The sequence below is a fragment of the Manis javanica genome, chromosome 4 (genome assembly GCF_040802235.1).
Source record: "Manis javanica isolate MJ-LG chromosome 4, MJ_LKY, whole genome shotgun sequence".
Classification (NCBI taxonomy): Eukaryota; Metazoa; Chordata; class Mammalia; order Pholidota; family Manidae; genus Manis; species Manis javanica.
The window spans coordinates 102,000,609-102,026,958 of NC_133159.1; the positions used below are offsets into that span (position 1 = coordinate 102,000,609).

The window sequence follows — 26,350 nt, forward strand, 5'->3', positions numbered from 1 at the left end:
TGCATCTGTAGATGTTTTTTTCTGGGAGGTTTTTAAGCTACAAATTCATAATAGTAAGGACCAATCAGTTTGTCTATTTCATTTTGGTAGTTTTTTAGTGTTTGCAGAATTGGCCCATTTCCCCTAAGTTGTTGATTTTATGTGCATAGAGTTGTTTGGAGTATTACCTTGTTATCTTCTGAGTGTCTGTGGCATCTTATAGTGTTAATCCCCTTTTATTCCCAATATTAGTAATTTATGTTTTCTATTTTATTTTGTCAGTCCTTATAGAAATTTATCAATTTTACTGATCTTTTCAAATAAGCTTTTGGTTTCACTGGTCTTTTTCTTATTTTCTTTATTTTCAATTTCTTTGATTTCTGTTCTTCATATTTCCTTTCTTCTGCATGATTTAGATTAATTTTGGTCTTGCTTTTCTAGTTTCTTGAAGTGGCAGCCAATAGACTGGATTTGACATCCTCTTTTACAATGTAAGCATTTTACATACAGTGCTATACATTTTCTCCTAAATGCTGCTTTAGTTATACCCCAAAGATTTTGATATGTTGTGTTTTCATTTTCATTCAATTCAGTATGTTTTAAAATTCTCCTGAGTTGTTTAATTTCCAAATGTTTTGAGAGTTTTCCTTTTATATTTCTGTTGCTGAATTTTAGTTTAATTCCATTAGGGTCAGATAACATACTGGCCATGATTTCAGTTCTTTTAAATTGTTTAAGATTTACTTTAGCCCTCAGAGTATGGTCTGTCTTGGTGAATGTTCCATTTGCACATGAAAAGAGTGTGTGTATGTGTAGTCTGCTGTTATTGGGTAGAATGTTCTGTTGGTGTCAGTTAGATCCCCTTGGTTAATTGGGTTGTCTGGGCTTCCTCTGTCCTGTCTATTAGTTCTGTCAGGTACTGAGAGAGGGGTGTTGAAGTCCACAACTTTAACTTTAGGCTTATCTCTCACTCTTTTCAGTTCTGTCAGTTTTTGCTTCATATATTTTGAGGTAGTCTTGTTAGGTGTTCACGCATTTAGAATTGCTGTGTCTTTTTGGTAGCACTGCTAAAGCCAGACAATGATATTACAAGAAAAGGAAACTGGACAAATGCCTCTTATGAACTTAGGCACAGTAAGCTTTAATCAAATCTTAGTAAATCTAATTTGGCAGTATGTAAAAAGAATAGTATCTCATGACTGAGGTTTATCTTAGGAATGTATGTTTGGTTTAACATTCAGAAATTAGTCAATGTAATTGAAAATATTAGGAGAATAAAAGAGAAAAAACACATGATCATGTCAGTAGATGCAAAAAAAGCATTTAACCACATTCAGCATCCATCCATGATAAAAACTCAGAAAACTGGACTAGAAGGGAACTTCATCAACATAATTAAGGGCTTAAACATACAAAAACCAAAACAAAACAAATCAAAAGGATTCATCATATGTTGAAAGACTTTTAGGTGAGGGTGTCTGCTCTCTCACTTCTGTGTAACATTGTACTTGAGGTCCTAGCCAGTACACTAAAGCAAGAAAATATAAAAACAAACAAACAAAAAACCCCAAAGATTGGAAATGAGAAAGTACAGCTGTCTTTACTGGTAGTCAAAGTGATTGTTCATGAAGAAAATCCTTAGGACTCTACCAAACTACAACAAAAAGTACTAGAATGAATAAATAAATTTAGTAAGGTCATAGGACACAAGTTCAACATACAAAATATCTTTCTGTAGACTAGTAATAAGTTACAAATGCAATTTAAAATTAATATTTGCAGTAGGATAAAAATATGAACTACATATGGATGATTTTAAGAAAATATGTATAAAACCTATATACTAGTGTGATTATTGAGAGTAATTTCAGAGGACTTAAATAAATGGAGAGAGATGCCATGTTCACGAATTGGGATACTCAGTATTGTTGAGATGTAAATTCTCTCAAAATTATATTTAGCTTGAAAGTAATCCCAATAAATATGATTGTCATGTAAATTGATAGGCTGACTAAAATCTATATGAAAATGGAAAGCATGCAATAGAATAATTTTTCAGGAGAACAAAATTGAAGTATTTACATTACTTGATTTTAAGATGTACTGTAAAGGTGCAATAATGAAGACAGTATTGTTTTAGCATAAGGGCAGACATAAAGATCAGTGGAAAAGAATAGAAATAGAACTGCATATATGTGGTTAATTGATTCTCGACAAAGGTGCTGAGATAACTCAGTGCATAAAAGGATAGTCTTTCCAATAAATCATGCTGGATCAACAGCATATTCATATAGTAAAATAGTGAAACTTGACTCTTCAACATTGTACACAGAAATTAACTTGAAATGGATTATACATATAAACAAAAGTGTAAAGTATATCATTTCCAATAGAAAGTATTTGAGAAAATCTCTGTGACTTTGAGGAAGCAAAGAATTTTTAGGATACAAAAAGTGTTTATGGTTTATAAACCATAAAAGAAAAAAATGGATAAATTAAACTTAATGAAAAAATTTTCTGCTATCCAAAAGACATTAAGAAAATGAAAAGACAAGCCACAAGACTTGGAGAAAATGTTTGTAATATATATGTAAGTAATTTATATACCAAAGAAAGTATATGAATAGCCAATAAGCATGTCAGTTGTCAGGCTAATTAAAATTCAGACCACAACACAGTATCCTACATACCCACTAAAATGTCTAAAATTAAAAAGACCAACAATGCCAAATATTGACAAGGATGATAGAACATACTACAAATCTCATACATTGTTGTTAGGTGTATAAAATGGTATACTCTGGAGAGCAGTTTGTTAGTCTTCACAAAGTTAAATTTACCATTATAGCAGTTCTCCTAAATATTTTTGTGATGCTCACAAATGAGATCAGATAGTTCTATTTTTCTTAGTATTTGCATCAATGATATGTAGAATTCATAAATTGAATTTTAAGCTCTCATATGTTCTGTAAGTTTATGTAGGACATCATTCTTAAAATTAATGTAGAATTTATTCTATGAAAATTCCAGCATATGGTACCTTTATAGTGGGTAGCTATTTGAGAATTTCTCAGTTTCCTGTTTCCTGGTCTGTTTAGATTTTCTGCTGCTGCTTTCATAAGTCAAAGTAATATATATATTTTCTTAGAAAGTAATCAAAAAATTCTACTCATTTCTTTAAATTGATTAGGAGGAAATGACTAAAATGGGCTTTTTACAAGTTTTCTTAATTTCCTCTTAATTTGTTGATGCATTTTCATTTCTGATGTTTTTGTATATCCTTGACAACTTAAAAAAAATTGGTTAGTGGTGGATTCATTGTGTAGTTCTTTTACTAGAACCTTCTCTTGAATTTGTAATTTTAGCAGTTTTCTTTATTTCTAATTCATTTTTCTGCCTTTAGCTTTTCTGATTCTTCTCTTATGTTGGTCAGCTTTCTGTTTTTCTTACTTTGTTAGTAGAATCTTATAAATTCAGTTATTTTCATTTATTCTTACTAAAAAGTATACAATTTGTGAGTTAAGAATTTTTCTCTGACAACTACTTTAGTTGATACCTCTGTTCTCATAATACTTTTTATCAAATGTATATATATTTTCTGCAATTTCATGTTTTACTTCTCTTTGATCCAAAGTTAGTTTTAGACCTTTTAACTTTTTCCAGTTGAAATCTTGAGTTAATCTAGGTAAATAATCATAGTGATAGCTAGTAACTTCAATTTTGCCTTTCTCTAGTTTGGGGTGTTTGTTTAGCCCATGGCACAAACCTCTTCTTGTGGAACTAGCCAAAACTGGTACAAAATAGGTAGGTCAGCTCTTTTTCCATTCTAGGGTAGTCAACACCTTAGAGGAATATGCACTTAACCAAACTAACTAAGTAACCAGAGAACCATGGATCATAATTATCTATAAAAATTGAAATAAGAACAGAAGCAGGTACTCTTAAGGATTTAAAGTAAGCATGACAAATATTTCAAATTTTTTTAAAGCAAAAAGATACATATCTAAGTGATTATGCAAAATATAGAGATATGGTTTATTAAGTGGCTTGGGAAAAGTTTTTATCTTAATGCAAGGCTGAGGAACAAGAAAAGTAAAAGGAAAGTATGACTGTAAGAACCTAAAACCAAACATTCTTATTGATATCAACCTGAAGAGAACTGGGTGGGAAGACCAAAGAACCTATCTGAGTGTGGTGGAGTATATGTCTTATTAGTAGGAAGATACACTTAGTGATAAGTTGAAGAAATTGTTAGGAGTATATGAACAAGAAAATATAATGTAAGTTAAGGACAGCCATTCTAAGAAAATACTTGTATAGCTTTAAACCATCAGAAGAAGACATTATTTATTGAGTAGAAAAGAAAAAATAGTAACTGTGTCCTGTGCTGACGCCTGAAATACTACTACCAAGATAACTTGGTACGACAAAGTGGAGTTTTAATACTTACCTTGGTAAGGTAGATCACTACTTCATCAGAGCCTTAGTAGCCTGTGTCAGGTGGGGAAGGACAGTGTTGAAATATTTACTGAGAATTTAAGCCTAGTTTAAGATGGGCCTTTCAGTTCAGTAGTGTTTGGTTATGATGAGATATAAGGACCATGATATAGTTTAGGACTGGTAAGCAGAGAATTTGGAGGCAGGAGTGCAGAGAGGCAGAGTTTTGGGGTGTAAGCCATCATTTGATACTTTCTGTTGAAGAGTTCTTGGGTCTTTTGGGAAGTTCCTGGAATGAACAATAAAATTATTGCAACTTCTGCCTCTGAGCAAGAGACTCCTGGCACAGTAAACTCACGTTGAGGAAAACAATATGAGGATGATTTTCATTCTCTGAAGATAGAAATAATTGCATTCCTGGGTTTGGGGAGGACCCATCTGCTTCCTGTTAATGTATTTTTTTTACTATGCTACCAGATTTGTTTTGCTATTGTCTTATTTAGGATTTTTGCAGTTATATTCATTAGTAAGATTAGTAAGAAGGCCTGTCTTCTTGTCGTATGTTTACAGTATCTAGTTTTGGTATCAGCCAGCTTTGTTGAATTAGTTCCTCCCTCCAAGAAACATCGCCTTTAAGATTAGGATTATCTCTGTTAAAAATGGGTAGATTTATTATTTTGGTTTTTCTCTACTCACATTTTGTTTCATGGCTTTGTTTTTCAGTGTTATCAACCTGCTTTTAGATTGTTAATGATTACTCTAGTTTCTGTTCCACTCTGGTTATCTAGCCTTGTTATACTTTTATTACCATTTTAAAATACATTTTTTGCCCTTCCTGTGGATTTGTACCAGAAGAGAATGGTTGTCTTATGATTTAGCTTATCATCTTGAGCCACCTTCCCCATTTCTTGTATTAGAGCCACCCTCCCCATTGCTTTTATTAATACTTTTTCTTAACCTATCTCAGTTAAGTAGATAGATGTCTCATATTGTGACCAGGAAGAAAATGAAGGAGAATTGTAATTTTTGTTTTCTTTTATCTTCCTATTCTTTAGGCAAATATATGAAACAAGTATATTATCTATTTTTATGAAAAAGTAAACCATGTTGGGTATTCTTTTTGGTCCTTATATTCCTACTTTTATATAAAACATTAAAACAGACCTTATTTGAAGGGCATCTTTTTAATGACAGTTTTCCCTTCCCTCCTCCCCCTCAAATATAGGAAGCTCACAAATGGGTGCTACCATAGTAGATGCTTTGGATACCCTATATATCATGGGACTTCATGATGAATTCCGAGATGGGCAAAAATGGATTGAAGATAACCTTGATTTCAGTGTGGTGAGTATAGAATAGATAATTTCTTCAACTATGAAAAGACACAGTGTTTAACTATGGTAGTTGGAGTTTAAGGAAATCCTAAATCCCCTTTCTTCTTTTGGGATTATCAGTTGTTATTTAACTTTTGTATAAAAGTTTTTCACACCATCTTCCTTTTACTTTTTTGTCCTAATTGTTTGAGGCGGTCGGTTAAGCATGTTAAAGTAATAGGGAAAAAACACATGGAGTTAGAAATATCAGCAAAGCATGCAGTACTTTATAAATAATGAGTGTTTTGTTTTTTTAAGATTGAATGATTGGGCACAGCTTTGATGAGCTTCATAATTAGGCCTGCATCTATCCTTCCAGCATTTTGACAGAGTTGTTAGATGGTACTGCTTAGGTTTGAAGCCTACATAGCTACATTCTAGCAGTGCAGCTTGGGGAAGTTCCTTATTTTTCCTAAACCTGCCATAAAATTGCTATTGCATTGCAATACTGTGAGGATGATTTATGGTAATCTGGTCCATATTAAGTGCTCAGTAAATGGTAGCAATTATTTTCATTATTACCAGTCTTCACATAAAAAATGTGTGCACTATCCTACTCATTATCATCTTTCATGATATTTGTGCTTGCTATTCCTTCTGTAGTCAGAAAGTTGTTCTGCATTTTTCTCTTTGGCAGACTGTGCATCATTCAAATTGTGGTTTAAATCCATAATTATTTTTTTCTTATGCCTTTGCTGATACAAAGTAGACAAAAAACAATTACTTTTTTAATACTATTCTAACATTTTGGAATTTCTCAAATTAGACCAGCTTTTATTGTCAGGTTTTGATTTGGCTGTGAGTGGCAGAAAATTTGATATAAAAGTTTAAGCAAGATTGATATTTATTTCTCTTTCATGTAAGTTAAGTACAGAGATGAGCAGTTTAGGTCTGGTTTAGATAGCACCTTGATCATAAAGGACGGAGGATCCTGTGTTAGGACTGAGGATCCATTTATCTTGTTGCTCTGTCAACTTCAGTGTTTAGTTTCAGCCTCCTGGTATGAGATGGTTCCTCAAGATAAGAAGGATTAACTTTCCTGCTGCAGAAGAGGGGAGGGTATAGAGGAAAGATATGTGACTGTTCTTTCAGAACACTTGTTGAGAATTGGCTACTTCATTTTTGCTTGATACTGTTGAGTAGATCTTACTTACGTGGCCCAACCCAGCTGTAAAGAGAGGTTGAGAAATATCTTTTAATTTTTTTATTAAAAATTAAAGCCCTCATATATTATACTTTCTGTATATTGTTTAAAATATCCCTACTCCAAGGTAATGAACATATATTCCTATATTTAATTCTAAACATTTTCAAGTTTTGCTTTTGCATTTAGGTCTTTAATCCATATGGAATTGATTTTGTATGTAGGATGAGATAGGTAACTTTCAATTGATTGTAGCACCATTATAGGAAGCTTGATATCTATGTTTGAATCTTGATGTAAGATCTTGGTCTACTAGGACATTATCTTATCTCAACTCTTTATTCTTGTAAACTCTGCAATACTGTTGAAATTTTGATGAGGATTACATTCAATTTACAGCTTATTTTTCAGAGAATTGGCATTTGTGCAATTTCAGATACTCCTGTTCATTAACTTGGCAGCTTTATTATGCCTAGTAATTCGCTGGTATATTATTGTATCAGTTGGCTCAATCAGGAACCAGAACTATATCCTTAATGAGAAGATATAATACTGAGCATTGTTAGCCAGATAATGGGGAATTGCAAAGGCAGAAAGAGAACATTGCGGTATCACAAGAGGTAGTGACCACAGCAAACAACTACCATCCCTGGGGCTGTGAGAAAAATGCAGAGAGGTTGGGATAAAATTTAGTAGTTTGGGACTCTGTGTCTGCTACCTTAGGAGCTCTTAGAAGGGCTTAATCAGAGCTGGGACTCAACCCTCTGAGGAGGGGTTACCCAGCTGGTGCTTAGTATCTCTAAGAGTCAGAATGAAACTGATTTGGGGAGTTTGTTTGTGTAGCAGAGGAACTGTAAACTGGAACTAACTGCCACTGCCAGGGTGAAGAACTGTGCTGGTTTGACACTGTCAGACACTAGAAGTAGATTGTAAGGGATAAGTTCTTCCTCCAGCCTCATATTATCTTTGTTGAACCTCCTATTGGCATAGCCTATAGGGAGCCAGCTGGCAAATGAGAAATGCATGTGCAGAGTTCCAAATCTAATGTACCAAATAGGGTATAGAAGGATGGATTTGAACCTGAGAAAAAATAGCTTAATAATCAACAGTCACTTACCATCCCTTTACTTTAACCTTTCTTTCTTATATGTTTTAGTTGTATATTTGCACATAGATTATACAGTTGACCCTTGAACAGCATATATTTGAACTGTGTACGTCCACTCATACTTGGACTTTGTTCAGTAAATATATTGGAAAATGAGGATTTGTGACAATTTGAAAAAACATTTTTTCTTAGCTTACTCTATTTAAGAATACTGTATTAATACATATACAAAATCTGTTAATTGTTTATGTTAGCAGTAATGCTTATGGTCAACAGTCGGCTTTTAATAGTGGTTAGGTTTTTGGGGAGTCAGAAGTTACACCTGGATTTTTTTTTAACTCAAGTATAGTTCATGCACAATATTATATTGGTTTCAAGTAAACAACATAGTGATTCAGCAGTTTTATTAAATTAAGTTAAATTAATATTAAATTAAATTAAAATTAAATTCACATTATTAAATGCACACCCCATCTAGTGTAGTTACTGTTGGCAGAATTATAGACTATATTCTCTACACTGTACTTTCATCCCTGTGACTAATTTGTATTATGATTGAGATCTTGTGCCTCTTTATCCCCTTCACCTATTTCATCCATCCACCCCAACCCCCTCCCCCATGATAACTACCAGTTGCTTGTCTGTGTCTATGAATCTATGTCTATTTTGTTGATTCGTGTTTTTAGATTCTACATATAAGTGAAATCACATGGTATTTGTTTTTCTCTTCTTGGCTTACTTCACTGGCATTATACCCTCTAGGTCCATCCATGAGTTGAGTGAAAAGATTTCATTCTTTCTTATGGCTGAGCATTTATTCCATTGTGTACATGTACCACAACTTCTTTATCCATTCATTGATGGACACTTCTGTTGCTTCGTATTTCATATCTTGTCTATTGTAAATAATGCAGCAATAAACATAGGGGTGCATATACATATCTCTTTGAATCAGATATTTTGTTTTTCTTCAGGTAAATTCCTAGAAGTAGAATTACTGGGTTGTATGGTATTTCTATTCTTAGTTTTTTGAGGAATCTTCATACTGTTTTCCATAGTGACTGCACCAATTTACATTCCCACTAACAGTTAGGAAGGTAATACTACTGATTTTATGCTTACAAAGTACCTGCTTTCTCAGTTTATATATTGTTGCTTTTTCTTCTACTTTTTTAATTGTGATTTTTTTCTACATTTATTTCTAAATGGGATTTTGTTTATATATATATATATATATATAGTATCCAGATTAATTTCCCACCTAGAAACCAGTTTTCTCAACATTGTTAATTTAATAATCCTTTATCTTACCATTATTTTTTGGTACCTCTTTTAATGCTTATAATTTATTATGTATACTAGGAAAAATACTTAAAATTCACGAGGAGAGATCGAGGAAAGCATTGGCATTATGCTGTAATGATTAGAACAGAAGGAAAGGGTCCAGTAGAGAGTGCTATTCCAGAATTTAAAAAGTGGAGGTTTTCTGAGGAAAGAATAGTCAATAGCATCAAATATCGTGATAACGTCACAATAATATATAAGGTACATGAAAATGGCACATTGGTTTTAGCAATTAGGAAGCTATGGTGACAGTAATACAGGAGTTCCATCAGTTACATTGACAAATGGGAAGTGAGATTGCAGATGCACAAGAAATAAAGATGTGGAAAAAACTTTCTGTATAGGGCATTTCCAAGAAGCATATGAAGTATTAAAAGTATTTTGAAAACAATAAAACATTTTGTATATGTGAATATTTTCAATGTTTTCGCAGAATTCAGAAGTGTCTGTGTTTGAAGTCAACATTCGATTTATTGGAGGCCTACTTGCAGCATATTACCTTTCAGGAGAGGAGGTGAGCAAAATCAAATAATACATTGTTTGGGGAAAAGGGGCTTTGACTCAAATTTAATAAAATGAAAGATTTCCTTAGTGGAATATCATTTTTTAATTGCATAATATCGAACTAATGTAAAGGTTTGCTGAAAGAACTAGATGTTTTTGATAGACTGTTCTTTGGGAATAATGATTTTCTCTTTTGAGAATCTCAGTAAAACCTAAACTCATCAGAGATCTAACTTTATATCCTGCACATCTCCTCTGCAGGAATAATCCTTCTCCAGGATTTTGCTGCTGCAATTAATTGCATGTTGAAACAAACTGCCTGTTTGGAAATTGAATGTAGTTTTTTGCTATAAATTAAAAAAATAAAGCACAAGAACAATTTGAATTCTCCTTTCTGAAATTCTTGGTGTAATACACACAGACACACTTGAGACCTACCGTGATGGGGAGGTGGGTGTGGAAATTCCTTTTTTACAACTCACATGGTTACAGGATGGGATTGGAGAGTGGCAGAAAGAAACTAGGGGAGGAGCTTACAAGTCCTTTCTATTTTGTTTTCTGACAACCCACTTTGCCCATATATTTAATTGACTTGTCAGTCAAAATGATTTTAAGAGTCTTTGTAATTTAAGAAAATTTATCTTCTATTATATGTGCAGGAAAGATGTTTCTGTGTTGTGTTTAGTTTTTATTTTTGTGATTGACATTGAAGTTGTCGTTTGTAGGGTCTTTTTTTCCCCTTTATGGCTGTTAGATTTTCTTCCTTAGCCTTCCTCATTTCTGTTATTACAAAGCAAAATTGCCATTTTTCTTTGATTTTTATGATTTTATATGCTTATATTTAAATATTTTATCTCTTTGTGTGCTTGTGTGTGTGAAAAGTGAAATATCCGTGTACTACTATTTTTTAAGAATATGTTTGAAGATGCTGGTTTAACATAGTATGTTAGATAATGTTTATCTTACTGAATGTGTGATTTTACTGCCAGACTTTAGTGTGTAACTTAGTTATACCTCCAACTTATCTCTCTATAGCCAGAACACTTCAGTTCACATTTAATAAAATTAAAAAAGTGATTTATTCTCTTGCCAAGAGTTTTTCAAATTTGAGTTTGTATCAGAATCACATAGGGTGTTTTTTAGAAATGAAGATCCCAAGTCCTACCCACATGATTATGACTCAGTTTCTTTAGTGTAAAGACCATTATTTATGTTTTTTTTCAAGACTTCTTGTTAAAGGTGATTTTGTAAATGGTTCTGTACTTTAAGAAACTCTGACTTATCTTGTATGAATAAAATCATTGTAAATTAATTGACAAGATTTTATTGAGGTATCACTACATAGAGTAAAATTCACCCATTTTAGTGTATGCTTAGGAGTTTCGACAATATATACAGTCTAGTAACCCTTTAACTAGTCACAATGTAGTCTAACACAGTCAAGATATATAAGAATTCTGTCATCCCTGAAAATTCCCTTTTACCATTTTATAGTCATTCCACCCCCTATTGCCAGGCTCCCAGTAGCTACTGGTTTGTTTTCTGCCCCTACAGTTAAGAATATTGGTTTATTTCATGTGTCATAATGCATTTGAGATTTATCCATGCATTTCATTTAGTAGCTCATTCCTTTTTATTGCTGTTGAGTATTCCACAGCATGGCTTTGTGTGGTTTATTGATTTACTGATGGATTTATTAGTAGTTTTGGAGATTATGAATTAAGTTTCTGTAAGCATTTGTCTGTAAATTTCTGTGGGACCATAATTTTTCATTTCTCTTGGGTAAATATTTGGAAGTGGGGTTGCTGGATCAAATGTAAGTGATATTTAATGGACGTGGGATTGCTGGATCAAATGTAAGTATATATTTAACTTTGGAAGGAACTGTCAGATTCTTTGCCGATAATTGCTTCTCATAATGACTAGTACTTGGTATTTATTGCAAGTTTATTATTTTTAGCTATTCTGATAGGTGCACAGTAGTATCTCTTTGTGGCTTTATTTTGCTTTTCTCTAATGACAAATAATGTTGAACACCTTTCATGTGCTTCTTTGTCATTCATATAACTTATTTTGTGTATTGTCTGTTCAGATCTTTTGCCCATTGGAAAATTTTGTTTTTATTTTCCTGTTACTGAATTTTTGTGTATTCTAGACATAGTTCTTTTATAACTTATGTGTTTGTAAATATGTTTTTCCCGGTTTGTGGTATTTCTTTTCAGTGACTTAGTATCTTTTGAAGAACTGAAGTTGTTAAATATTGAAGAAATTCAGGTTATCAGTTTTATCTTTTATGGTTCATGCTTTTGGTATTATTCTTAGTACCAAGTGTTTTTAATGTTTGCCTAATCCAATTTCACAAAAATTTTCTCATGTTTTTCTCTAAAAGGATTATAGTTTACTTTTAAATCTTTAATCCATTTAAAGTTAAATTCTATATATGCTGTGAGGTATAGGTTGAGTGTGTTTCTTTACATATGGATATCCAAAAATTCCAGCACCACTTGCTGAAAAGACTATCCTTTCTCTATTTAATTGACTTTGTGCCTTTATTGAAGTCAGTTGACCACATACGTGTTTGTCTGCTTCTAGACTCTGTTCTGTTGATCTGTGTCTGTCCATTTGCCATTGCTACACTGTATTATTCATTGTTATGGCTTCACAGAAAATCTTGAAATAAGGTGTGTGAGTCTTCCATCTCTTCCTTTTCAAAATTGTTTTGGCTAATCTAGTCATTTTTATTTTTTATATAATTTTAGAATCAGTTTGCTGATTTCTATAGAATATCTTACTGGGATTTTGATTGGGATTACATTGAATCCATAGATCAGTTTAGGGAAAATTGATATCTTGACAATATTGAATCTTCCATACCATTACTGACATATCTCTCCATTATTCAGACCTCTTTAATTTTCTTCATTGGTGTTTCTAGTTTTTATAATACAGATCTTGGACATATTTCATGTTTTTTGGTGTAATTATAAAGTGGTCCTATATCTTTTAATTCCTATTTCCAATTGTTCATTGCCAGTATATATAAATACAATTGATTTTTTAAAAACCTTCTAATAAAGACTTATTTTCAGCTAGCCTAGGATATTTTATCTGTAAATAACTTCCTGATGCTATTATTTTTTTAAAAATTGTGGTAAAATGTACATAACATTTTTCCTTTATCCATTCTTTTAAGTGTACAGTTCAGTGGCAATAAGAACCCATTCGTACTGTTGTGGAATATACAATTGATTTTTATGTTTATCTTGTACCATGAAATTGTAAATTCACTAATTCTAGTCACTTTTAAGTAGATTTTAATAGACCCTTTGGGAATTTCTTTGTAAACAATCATGAATAGAAATGAGTTTTAATTTTTTGTATAGAGAACAATTTGATTTGTGTAGTTCTTTTATCTCTTTTTCTTGCCTTATGCCCTACTGAATTGCCTAGAACCTTCACTGCAAAGTTGAACAGGAGTAGTGGGAGTGGATGTCCTTGCTTGGGGCCTAATCTTAGGAGAAGAGCATTTAATCTTTCATCATTGATGTTAACCAGAACTTTTGGTTTTTTTGTAGATGTCCTTAATCATGGTGAAGAAGTTCCCTTCTATTCTATTCCTAGTTCATTGAGATTTTTAAAAATCGTGAATTGTTGTCAGATGTTTTTGTGGCATTTAATAGCTTGATTATATGGTATTTTTTCTTTATCTGTTAATATTGTGAATTATATTGGTTTATTTTTGAATGTCAAAAAGCAGTCTTGCAATTTTGGGAAGAAACCTCACTTGGTCATGGTGTATTATCTTATTTATAATCTTCTGGAATTAATTTAAATTAAGTATTGAGAACTTTTTGCATCTGTGTTTATATTGATATATATGTAGTCTTTTACTATCTCTGTGTGGGGGGGATATTGATCTATATCTAGTCTTTTAATATCTCTTTATGTGTGTGTGTTTTGTATAAGAGTCATGCTGACCTCATGAAATGAGTTGGTAAGTGTTTCCTTCTCTTTTTTAACTGGGGAAGTTTGTGTAGAATTGGTGTTATTTTTTTCTTCTTTAATGTTTGGTAGAATTCTCCAGTGAAACTATGTGGGACTGGAGATTTTTTGTTTTTGTTTTTCCTCTTACTTTCTAAAACTATTGTTTCTTTTGTGGATATAGTACTGATCATATCTGTAGCATCTTTAATAACGTCCCCAATTTCATGTCTTTTTTTGTCAGTCTGGCTATAGGTGATTTAATATTGTTAGTCTTTTCAAAGAGTTCATTTTTCTTTGTTTTGTTGATTTTTTTTCTATTTTTGAGCATTTAGTTTTACTGCTTTTTTTCGTTTTACTTCCTTCATGGTTAATTTGCTTTTTTTCTTATGTCTTATGTTCGGGGCTTAGATTGCTAACATGCTAACTTTTCTTTTTTCCCAAAATGTAAACACTAGTGACATAAATTTGCTTCTCAGACCTTCTTGAGCTGCATCCTGTGAATTTTGATGTTATGTTTTCATCTTCCTTTAAATCAAAATATTTTAAATGTCTCTTCTTCCTTTTTGATTTGTGAGTTATTTAGGAATGTGTTGTTTAATTTCCAACTATTAGAGGATTTTCCAGATGTCTTTCTGTTATTTATAGTTTAATTTTTTAATGAGCACTGAATAAATCAAGTCTGTTGTATTTGTTGAAGTTTGTTTCATGGGTCAGAATATGGTCTTTTTTAGAAAGAATATGCACATAAAAACAATATATATTCTGCTGTGGTAGAGTTAAAGTATCAATTAGGTCAAGCTAAATAATAGTGTTGCTCATATCTTCTGTAGTTTTACTAGTTTTATGTCTGCTAACTGGGTGAGGAATCTTGAAGGCTCCAATTACAATTATTGATTTGTTTGTTTCTCCTTTAAGTCCTATCCATTTTTACTTAATGTATTTTGGAGGTCTGTTCTTAGGTATGTACATTTATGATTGTTATGTCTTCTTGGTAAATTGATCCTTTTATTGTTTAAAGTTATTTCTCTTTATTCCTGGTCATATTCTCTGCTAAGTTTAGTTTGATATTGATACAGTTATTCTGGCTTTCTTTTAGGTAGTATATGCATAGTATATCTTTTTTTTTTATTAAGGTGTCATTGTTATATAATCTTATGAAGGTTTCACATGAGCAACATGTGGTTACTACATTCACCCCTATTTTCAAGTCCCCCCCACATACCCCATTACAGTTACTGTCCATCAGTGTAGTAAGATGCTATAGAGTCACTATTTGTCTTCTCTGTGCTATACTGCCTTTCCCCATGCCCCTGCTACATTTTGTGTGCTAAGCATAATACCCCTTAATCCCCTTCTCCTTCCCTTCCTGTCGCCTTCCCAACTGCATTCCCTTTTGTAACCACTAGTCCCTTCTTGGAGTCTGTTAGTCTGCTGCTGTTTTGTCCCTTCAGTTTTTGCTTTGTTGTTATACTCCACAAATGAGTGAAATAATTTGGTACTTGTCTTTCTCCGCCTGGCTTATTTCACTGAGCATAATACCCTCTAGCTCCATCCATGTTGTTGCAAATGGTTGGATTTGTTTTCTTTTTATGGCTGAATAATATTCCATTGTGTATATGTACCACATCTTCTTTATCCATTTATCTATTGATGGACACTTAGGTTGCTTCCATGTCTTGGCTATTGTAAATAGAGCTGCAATAAACTTAGGGGTGCATATGTCTTTTTGAATCTGGGATCTTATTTTCTTCGGGTAAATTCCTGGGAGTGGAATTCCTGGGTCAAATGATATTTCTATTTTTAGTTTTTGAGGAACCTCCATATTGCTTTCCACAATAGTTGAACTAATTTACATTCCCATCAGCAGTGTAGGAGGGTTCCCCTTTCTCTGCATCTTTGCCGGCATTTGTTATTTCTTGTCTTTTGGATAGTGGCCATTCTAACTGGTGTGAGGTGATAGCACATTGTGGTTTTGCTTTGCATTTCCCTGGTGATTAGCGATGTAGAGCATTCTTCATGTACCTGTTGCCTGTTTGTATTTCTTCTTTGGAGAATGTCTGTTTAGGTCCTCTGCCCATTTTTTAATTGGGTTATTTGTTTTTTGGGCATTGAGGCATATGAGTTCTTTATATATTTTGTATGTTAAACCTTATCAGATGAGTCATTTATGGATATATTCTCCCATACTGTAGGATGTTTTGTTCTGCTGACGGAATCTATTGCTATAGAGAAGCTTTTTAGTTTGATGTAGTCTCACTTGTTCATTTCTTATTTTGTTTCCTTGCCTAAGAGATGTGTCCAGGAATAAATTGCTTGTACAGTGTTCAAGAGATTTTTGCCTGTGTTTTCTTCTTTTCTGCCTGTTTATGGTTTTATGTCTTACATTCAGGTCTTTGAGTTTACTTTTGTGTATGGAGTTAGGCAGTAGTCCAGTTTCATTCTCTTACATGTAGACATCAAGTTTTGCCAACACCAGTTGTTGAAGAGGCTGTCTTTTTTTCCCCATTGTTTATTTATGACTCCTTTATCATACATTAATTGACCATATATGCATAGGTTTATATCTGGGCTCTCTATTCTGTTCCATTGATCTAAGGGTCCTTTCTTGTGCCAGTACCAAACTGTTATGGTTACTGCAGCTTTGCAGTAAAGCTTGAAGTCAGGGAGCATAATCCCCTCAGCTTTGTTTAAGTGGGTTGGCTGCTGGTTGGCCACACAGGGAGGGGCCTTGGAGCTGCATTTTCAGTGAGGGGGATGCAGTGTCTGGGCTCCCAAGAGTTCCTGAGTTGTTGGGCCAAGGGAGGGATGAGGAGATGTTGTCCACCTGCCCTTTCTCCTGAGGAGAGAGCTCAGTCTAACCCTCACCCTTCTGGTACCCTCCCATTGCTGGCAAGTCTTACAGACTTCTGCATCTGCTTTGAGTCTCAGGACTGGTGGAGCGTGCATGTCCTCCACAGGTGGATGGCATCTCACCCTCCCAGAGTGTTCTACCTGGAGCAGATCTCCAGGACCAGGTGTGCAGAGTTCCTGGTCTCTTACCTCCCCCCTCCTCTGTTCTTGTTTCTGCTGCCTGTAGGCTGGGTTGGGGGAGGGCTTGGGTCGCATTCAATTGCAGCTCTGCCACATTATCCTTTTCTATGTGGTCCTCTCTTTTTCCCCAGGTACAGGTGGTCTGTTCTGAAGTCCTCAGGTTGTTTTCAAGTTTAGTTTTATTTGCTGTATTTTTCTCTCATGTGTTTTTGGGAGGAGGTTTCTGCCTTGCCTTCCTACTTTGCCATCTTTTTCTCTGCCTCTTAAACTATGTCTTTTTATATTTCAAGTTGGTTTTCCTGTAGAAAACTTTGGCAGTCTGTTTTCACTTTGTGTGTTTAAACCATTTACACTCAGTATAACTATTGATACTGATATATTAAAATCTACCACATAGTTTGTTGTTTTCTATTTGTTCCATTTGTTTCTCATTCCTTTTTCTATTTTTTCTGCCTAATTTCATATTATTTTTCTGTGAATCTGTTTTATTTCCATGATTGACTTATTTATGCTTAAATTTCTTTTAAAGTGGTTGCCCTTTGTTTCTGGTGTGCATATTTACTTGACCCAGGTCTGCCTTCAATCAGTATTATACTGCCTGTAATTAGCATTATGCTTGTAAGATTATGGTAATACATTCTCAGTTCTTTTTCTCTTCTTTTGTGCTATTTGTTATACATTTTTTAATGCCACGAACTCATAATACATTGGTACTAATTTTTGCTTTAGATGTTCAATTTTATTATGTAGTGCTATTACAAATAAGGAAACAAACTTGCATTTTTATCTTTATTTCTGTCTTTTTCATTGGTCTTCATTTCCCGGTGTAGGTTCAGGTTCCTGTTGGGTATATATTCCTTCTTTGTGAACAACTTCCTTTAATATTTTTTATAGCACAGGTTTCCTGGTTGTGAATTCTCTGTTTCTGTTACTCTGAAAGTCTTTATTCCTTCTTCATTTTTGCACGATATTTTCTTTGTGTCTAAAATTTAGATTGGCAGTTAAACATGTTAATTCATTATCTTCTAGTTTGCATTATGATGAGAAGACTGCTTTAATTCTTTGTTCCTCTATATATAATACATCTTTTTTTTTCACCTTTGACTTCCTTTAAGATTTTTTGTTTCTGTTTTGTTTTGCATGAAAATTCTGAGTTTTTTTATGTTTCTTTCTTTGAGAGATGAGTAGGACTTACTTATTTTGCTTTAAGTCTTCAAGCTTCTAAGATGTATGGTTTGCTATCTTTATATTTGAAAAATTCTCAGTCATTATCTTTTAAAGTATTTTTTATGCCTCTAATCTCTTCTCCTGGAATTCCAGTTATATATACTAAGAGGTAAGAGCTAAAAGACTGTTTGAAATTGTTAGCTCTTGAATTCACTCTTCTTTTTATCCCACCTACTGCTTTTTCATTGCTTGTGTTTCAGTTTGGGTAATTTTTATAGACCCATTTTCAGGTTCATTGATGCTTTTCTCAGCTCCATTGAATCTACTTTTGAGCCTGTTGAAGGCATTCTGCATCTCTTTGATTTAAAAAAAGTCTTAGTATTTCATTTGACTTTTTATAGTTACTATATCTCTGAATTTTGTCATTGTCTTCAGGCATGCTTTCCATCTTATCCACAACAGTCTTTAACATAGTAATCAGAGTCATTTTAAATTGTTTCAATCTCAGTGTGGTTTGTCACTTGTTTTATCTCTAAAAAGTTGATTGATTTTTCTTGCTTTCTTAGGTATTTTGTAATTTTTGATTGAATGCCAAATATGTATGGTACAGTAAAGACTAAAGTTAATATTTATTCCTGAAAAAGCATGTCTGTGCTGTTAGTGTCAGCAGTTGAGTCAGTTTAAGTCTGGAGTTGAATCAGGTTTGGGTTTTTTATTGTTAAGATTGCTTGCAATGTGCCATTAGTTTCACATTCCTTTAACATTACCTTGTAATTAGAATGGGGCTGGTTTGCAGGCAAGAGCTCTGCCTTCCAATTTAGGCATTCCCTTTATGTGTCTCTCTGTGCCTACCATGCCTCTCCTCCAGCCATGGACTGCTGTTACTTGTTACTCCGTGCTTCCTATTCTTTATGTCCATATTCCTTTCTGTTTGGCCTATATATACTGGAAGCCATGAATTTATATCATTAGGGCTAATTTCAGTCTAATAATATAAGACTTATTCTAGTTTTCTGCCTCTTCATATTTCTAGCTCTCCTTTTTAATAGTGAGAAATCTGCCTCCTGTTATTTCTCATATATTTACCTAATTTGCTTAATTTTACTGTATGAAACCACTTTCCTAACCTCACCAGTCTGCTACTTTGTGAGTGTATCTTCCTCACATAGGCCCCACCTAGACTTGATTCCCTTTTGCTTGGCTGTCCTTGCTGCTTCATGTTGTTCCCAGCCTCTCTCCAGCACACTGCTAGCCACCATTCTAGGCACAGACCTCTGATTTCAGAAGTTTTTGGAGTAAAATATTAAACAGTGAAAGAAACATGGAACTATTTTGATGACTTCAATTTCGTATTTTTTTCCAAATTAGATATTTTAAGATGTCCTTGAGAAAAGAGAGTATTTTATTCCTACTTTCATGCTTCTCTGACTGTGTAGAGAAATTACTGAATTTTTGTGTGTAGTTCACATGCTTGATTAATTTTCACACCAAAGGGCATATGTTTCAAAATTAATTATGTGCAGCTTATGAAAGAAGTGTCATCTTGGCTGTTTTATGTTAGGCTCCCTATCTGAAGGTTGCGGCAAAATGTCGAAATTTTTGGTTGCTGTTGTCATAAGAAAACACTAAAATGCTGAAAATGTATCAGATGTTATCAGCATTTGCTTTTTGGCATTTCTATGCCTCTTACTTGAAGAAGAAACATTTTGAAGTGGCTGAAAGCACGTGTGCTTTGGAATTAGAGGTTTCAGCCCCTACTCTACCTCCTTTTCACAATGATATTTGCCAAGCTATGTACTTTCTGTAACTTAAATTTATTTGTCTATGAAAATGTGAGTGTTCACTTGAGAACTGTCAGGACTAAATGATGTGAAAGTGCCTAACGTAATACCAGACTCAATGGATATTTACTTTTCTTCCTTCTTTGGCTTTTTCCTATATGGTAGATAGTCTGTGTTTCTAATTAGTGGGGAATTCTTTTACTTTAAAATAGATATTAATACATTTATTAGGGTACAGTGTACTGAACTGAAATGTAAAAACATATTTTACTTTCTGACTTTTTTCATATAATAGAATTTTACTGATCATTGTTTTTCTTTTTGGTCATTTTACATTGAAAGCTCTGATCCATATCTATTCTGAGAAACCAATGATAAATGCCTGAGATCTGCTAAAAATAAATAAAATAGAAGAATAATTTGAATATGACATTATTCTAATTACTGGATAGACAATAAATTCCTATGTCTCACATAAGCCAGAACACTAAGTATAACTTATAACATGGCAAATTGCTTTTCCTACATTAAGGTAGTTGGCTAACTAGAATAAAAAACATCTTACATGCCTTCTATTTTCTGGTACAAGGAACCAAATAAGGGTTATATGCCATCTTAACAAAGTACTTCTCTCTCCTGTAGATTTATTAATATCATAAATGTAAAACTTTTATCATTTTATTTTCTCAGAGCAAGACTATTTACATTAAATATTTGCAAGTTTAAAAATCTTCATGATATGTTTACTTGATGCTACCCTTAGATATATATAATTTCTTCTACAGTATTGTGTCTTATTTTTTTAATGGTTATCAAAGTGGCATCCCTCCCTGAGTAAAGTAATAACATAATTTATGTGGATAACTGCATCTGATATCTGTCAGATAAAATAGAGAAATGGTTATGTGGAATTTAATACATGTGTCACAGATAATAAAAACAAAAGAAATAGCAATAACAAAATCTTTCCTTACCAAGACACAAGAGTACTCTATTGCATATAGAGTAAGACTGTGTTAACCTTAAAAATAAAACTGTCAGATATTTTACAAGCAAAAATGGGTTTATTCAGGAATAGCAGAGAATTGCAATTGGGACAAGCAAGCTATGGCAAAGCCAGACGCAAGTCAAACAAGGGAGAGAAATACTCATAGAGGAAAAGGAGGACTTGAGAGGGGCTCTTATGACAAAAGTTCCTTACAGTAAACGGGGAGTGCCAAGTGTTGTGGCTTCCCATTGGCTGAATTGTGACAGTCCATCATTGACTGGGCTGTTGTTGGGGGGTGGGAAGAAAAACCTTCCTCTTGCTGGGTAGTAAAGCAGTAGCTGAAGCAGAATTGGCTTGTAAGGTCCATCTCTTCAGGTTGGGTATGCAGTTGAGGAGTGGTGGGGCCTGAGAGCTACCCCTGACTTGACTTTTATTTCCCAAAAAAAACTTGATTTGATTTTTTTATTAAGGTATCACTGATATACAATCCTATGAAGGTTTCACATGAGCAGCATTGTGGTTACTATATTCACTCATATTATCAAGTCCCTCCCACACCCCACTACAGTGAGTGTCCTTCAGTGTAGTAAGATGGCAGAGAGTCACTATTTGTCTTCTCTGTGCTACACTATCTTCCCTGTGAACCCCCCCCACACACAACATGTGTGCCAATCATAATGCCCCTTAATACCCTGATCCTGCCCTCCCCACCCGCCTGCCCTCCCCACCCGCCTGCCCTACCCCTCCCCTTTGGTAACCTCTAGTCCTTTCTTGGAGCCTTTGAGTCTGCAGCTGTTTTGTTTCTTCAGTTTTGTTTTATTGTTATACTCCACAAATGAGGGAAATCATTTAGTACTTGTCTTTCTCCACCTGGCTTATTTCACTGAGCATAATACCCCCTAGCTACATCCATGTTGTTGCAAATGGTAGGATTTGTTTTCTTCTTTTGGCTGAATAATATTCCATTGTGTGTATGTACCACATCTTCTTTATCCATTCATCTACTGATGGACACTTAGGTTGCTTCCATGTCTTGGCTATAGTAAATAGTGCTGCAGTAAACTTAGGGGTGCATATGTCTTTTTGAATCTGGGATCTTGTTTTCCTTGGGTAAATTCCTAGGAGTAGAATTCCTGGGTCAAATGGTATTTCTGTTTTTAGTTTTTTGAGGAACCTCCATATTGCTTTCCACAATGGTTGAACTCATTTACCTTCCCACCAACAGTGTAGGAGGGTTCCCTTCCCCTTTCTCCACATTCTCGCCAGCATTTGTTGTTCCTTGTCTTTTGGATGTTGGTTATTCTAACTGGTGTGAGGTAATATCTCATTGTGGTTTTAATTTGCATTTCCTTGATAATTAGCGATGTGGAACGTCTTTTCATGTGCCTGTTGGCCTTCTGAATTTCTTCTTTAGAGAAATGTCTGTTCAGGACTTCTGCCCATTTTTTAATCAGGTTATTTACTTTTTGGGTGTTGAGGGGTGTGAGTTCTTTATATATTTTGTATGTTAACCATGTGTTGGATATGTCATTTACAAACATTCTCCCATACTGTAGGATGCCTTTTTGTTCTGTTGATGGTGTCCTCGCTGTAGAGAAACTTTTTAGTTTGATGTAGTCCCATGTGTTCATTTTTGCTTTTTTTCCCTTTCCCCAGGATATGTGTTCAGGAAAAAGTTGCTCATGTTTATATTCAAGAGATTTTTGCCTATGTTTTCCTCTAAGAGTTTTATGTTTTCATGATTTACATTCAGGTCTTTGATCCATTTCGAGTTTATTTTTGTGTATGGAGTTAGACAGTAATCCAGCTTCATTCTCTTACATGTAGCTGTCTAGTTTTGCCAACACCAGTTGTGGAAGAGGCTGTCATTTCTCCATTGTATATCCAAGGCTCCTTTTTCGTATATTAATTAGCCATATATGCATGGGGTTATATCTGAGCTTTCTATTCTGTTCCATTGACCTATGGGTCTGTTCTTGTGTCAATACCTAATTGTCTTGATTACTGTGGCTTTGTAGTAGAGCTTGAAGTCCGGGAGAGTAATCCCCTCAGCTTTATTCTTCCTTCCTAGGATTGCTTTTGCTATTCAGGGTCTTTTGTGGTTCTATATGAATTTTAGAATTAAGTGTTCTAGTTTGTTGAAGATGCTATTGGTATTTTGATAGGGATTGCATTGAATCTGTAGATTGCTTTAGGCAGTATGGCCATTTTGACAATATTAATTCTTCCTATCCATGAGCACAGGATGTATTTCAATTCATTGGTGTCTTCTTTAATTTCTCTCATGAGTGTCTTGAAGTTTTCAGGGTATAGGTATTTCACCTCCTTGTTTAGGTTCATTCCTAGGTATTTTATTCTTTTTTGATGCAATTGTAAATGGAATTATTTTCCTGATTTCTCTTTCTGCTAGTTCATCATTACTATGCAACATATTTATGTGCATTGATTATGTATTCTGCAACTTGGCTGATTTCAGTTATTAGTTGTAGTGGTTTTAGAGTGGATTCTTTAGGGTTTTTTGTGTACGATATCATGTCACCTGCAAACAATGACAATTTAACTTCTTCCTTACCAGTCTGGATGCCTTTTATTTTTTTGTCTGTCTAATTGCCATTTCTAGGACCTCCAGTACTATGTTGAGTGAAAGTGGGGAGAGTGGGCATTTTTGTCTTGTTCGATCTTAAAGGAAAAGCTTTCAGCATTTCACTGTTAAGTATGATGTTAGGCCAGCATCACTCTAATGCCAAAACCAGGCCAAGACCACAAAATAAGAAAATTACAGACCAATATCCCTGATGAACATAGATGCAGAAATACCCAACAAAAAAATCAGCAAACTGAACATACTACATATATGTGGGTCTGTCATATATGGCCTTTATTATGTTGTGGTACTTGCCCTCTATGCCCATTTTGTTGAGAGTATTTAGCATGAATGGATGTTGAATTTTGTTGAGTGCTTTTTCAGCATCTATGGAGATTGTCATGTGATTTTGTCCTTTTTGTTGAGGTGGTATATGTTGTTGATGGATTTTCAAATATTGTACCATCCTTTCATCCCTGGAATAAATCATACTTTATCGTGATGGATGAACTTCTTGATAAATTTTTGAGTTCAGTTTGCTGATATTTTGTTGAGTATTTTTGCATCTGTGTTCTGCAGGGATATTGGTCTATAATTTTCTTTTTTTGTGGTCTTGGCCTGGTTTTGGCATTAGAGTGATGCTGCACTAATATAATGAATTTGGGAGTATTCCCTCCTCTTCTACTTTTTGGAAAACTTTAAGGAGGATGGATATTAGGTCTTCTCTAAATGTTTTGTAAAATTCAGCGTTGAAGGCATCTCTTCCAGGGATTTTGTGCTTAGGTAGTTTTTTGATTACCAGTTTAGTTTTATTGTTGGTAATTAGTCTGTTCAGATTTGCTGTTTTTTCCTGGTTCAATCTTGAAAGGTTTTATTTTTCTAGAAAGTTGTCCATTTCTTCTAGGTTATCCAATTTGGTAGCATATAATTTTTCTTAGTATTCTGTAATTCTTTGTATTTCTGTGATTTTTACTTTCTCATGTCTGATTCTGTTTATGTTTGTAGACTTTCTCTTTTCTTGATAAGTCTGGCTAGGGTTTTATCTATTTTGGTTATTTTCTCAAAGAACCACCTCCTGCTTTCATTGATTCTTTTATTCTACTCAATTTTATTTATTTCTCCTCTGATTTTTATGTCATCCCTCCTTCTACTGACTTTGGGCCTCTTTTGTTCTTCTTTTTCTAGTTTCATTAATTGTGAGTTTAGAGTGTTCATTTGGGATTATTTTTGTTTCTTGAGGTATACCCGTATTGCTGTATACTTTCCTCTTAGAATGGCCTTTGCTGTTTATAATATATTTTGTGCTGTTCAGTTATTGTTTTGATTTGTTTCTATATATTGCTTGATCTCTGTTTTTAGTTGGTCATTGATCCATTGGTTATTTAGGAGCATGTTATTAAGCCTCCGTGTGTTTGTGGGCTTTTTCATTTTCTTTGCATAATTTATTTCTAGTTTCATACTGTTGTGGTCTGTGAAGCTGGTTGGTACAATTTCAGTCTTTTTGAATTTACTGAGGCTCTTTTTGTGGCCTAATATATGACTTAATCTTGAAAATGTTCCATGTGCACTTGAGAAGAATGTGTGTTCTGCTGCCTTTGGGTGGAGAGTTCTGTAGATGTCTGTTACGTCCATCTTTTCTAATGTGTTGTTCAGTGCCTGTGTGTCCTTACTTATTTTCTATCTGGTTGATCTGTCCTTTGGAGTGAGTGGAGTGTTGAAATCTCCTCAAATGAATGCATTGCTTTCTATTTCCTCCTTTAATTCTCTTAGTATTTGTTGCACGTATTTAAGTGCACCTGTGTTGGGTGCATAGATATTTATAATGGTTATATCCTCTTGTTGGACTGATGCCTTTTCATAATGTAATGTCCTTCTTTGTCTCTTGTTACTTTCTTTGTTTTGAAGTCTGTTTTGTCTGATACAATATTGCGATTCCTGCTTTTTTCTCCCTGTTATTTGCATGAAATATCTTTTTCCATCCCTTTACTTTCAGTCTGTGTATATCTCTGGGTTTGAAGTGAGTCTCTTTTAGGAAGCATATAGATTGGTCTCTTTTTTTTAATCCATTCTGTAATTCTGTGTCTTTTAATTATTGCATTTCGACCATTTACATTTAGGGTGATTATTGATAGATATGTACTTATTGCCATTGCATGCTTTAGATTCATTCTTACCAGATGTTCAAGGGTAGCTTCTTTACTATCTAACGTCCTACCTTTACTCACTTAGTATGTTATTTCAAACACAATCTAAAGGTTCTTATTTTCCCTCCCTCCTATTTCTTCCTCCTCTACTATTTATATATTAGGTATAATATTGTGCACTCTTTGTGTATCTCTTGACTAACTATGTGGGTAGTTGATTTACTTTTGCATTTTCTTAGTAATTAATTGGTCTACTTCCTTTACTGTCATTTTATTTTCTCTGTTGACAGCTATTTAGCCTTAGGAACACTTCCATCTATAGCATTCGCTCCATAATACCCTTTAGGGATGGTTTGTGGGAGGTAATTCCCTCAACTTTTGCTGGAAATTGTTTAATCTCTGTTTCAGGTTTAAATGATAATCTTGTCATATAGAGTATTCTTGGTTTGAGGTCCTTCTGTTTCATTGCATGGAATATATCATGCCACTCCTTTTTTGCTTATAAACTTTTTACTGAGATTTCTGATGGTTGCCTGATGGGTTTTCCTTTGAATGTGATCTTTTTTCTCTCTCTGACTGCTTTTAGTAGTCTGTCCTTATCCTTAGTCTTTGCCATTTTAATTATTATATGTCTTGGTGTTATCTTCCTTGGTTCCCTTGTATTGGAAGATCTGTGCACCTCCATTGCCTGAGAACTATCTCCTTCTCTTCTTCTTCTGGTACCGTATAATACAAAAATTGTTCTTTTTTTATTGGTCACACAGTTCTTTCAATATTCTTTCA

General features: G+C 33.9%; 1 protein-coding gene across 7 annotated transcripts in view; it reads left to right on the forward strand.

Annotated features, from left to right (window-relative positions):
• The window catches only part of MAN1A2 (mannosidase alpha class 1A member 2), a 209,681-nt gene that overhangs the window by 67,939 nt on the left and 115,392 nt on the right, over nt 1–26,350 (forward strand). For all 7 annotated transcript variants that reach the window (XR_012130300.1, XR_012130301.1, XR_012130302.1 and 4 more), the window contains 2 exons: nt 5,642–5,760; nt 9,819–9,899. Coding sequence is in view for 4 of the 7 variants with exons in the window: in XM_073234472.1 (XP_073090573.1) it covers nt 5,642–5,760; nt 9,819–9,899 (200 nt within the window). In the remaining 3 variants the exon portion in view is untranslated. The remainder of the gene's footprint in view (nt 1–5,641; nt 5,761–9,818; nt 9,900–26,350) is intronic.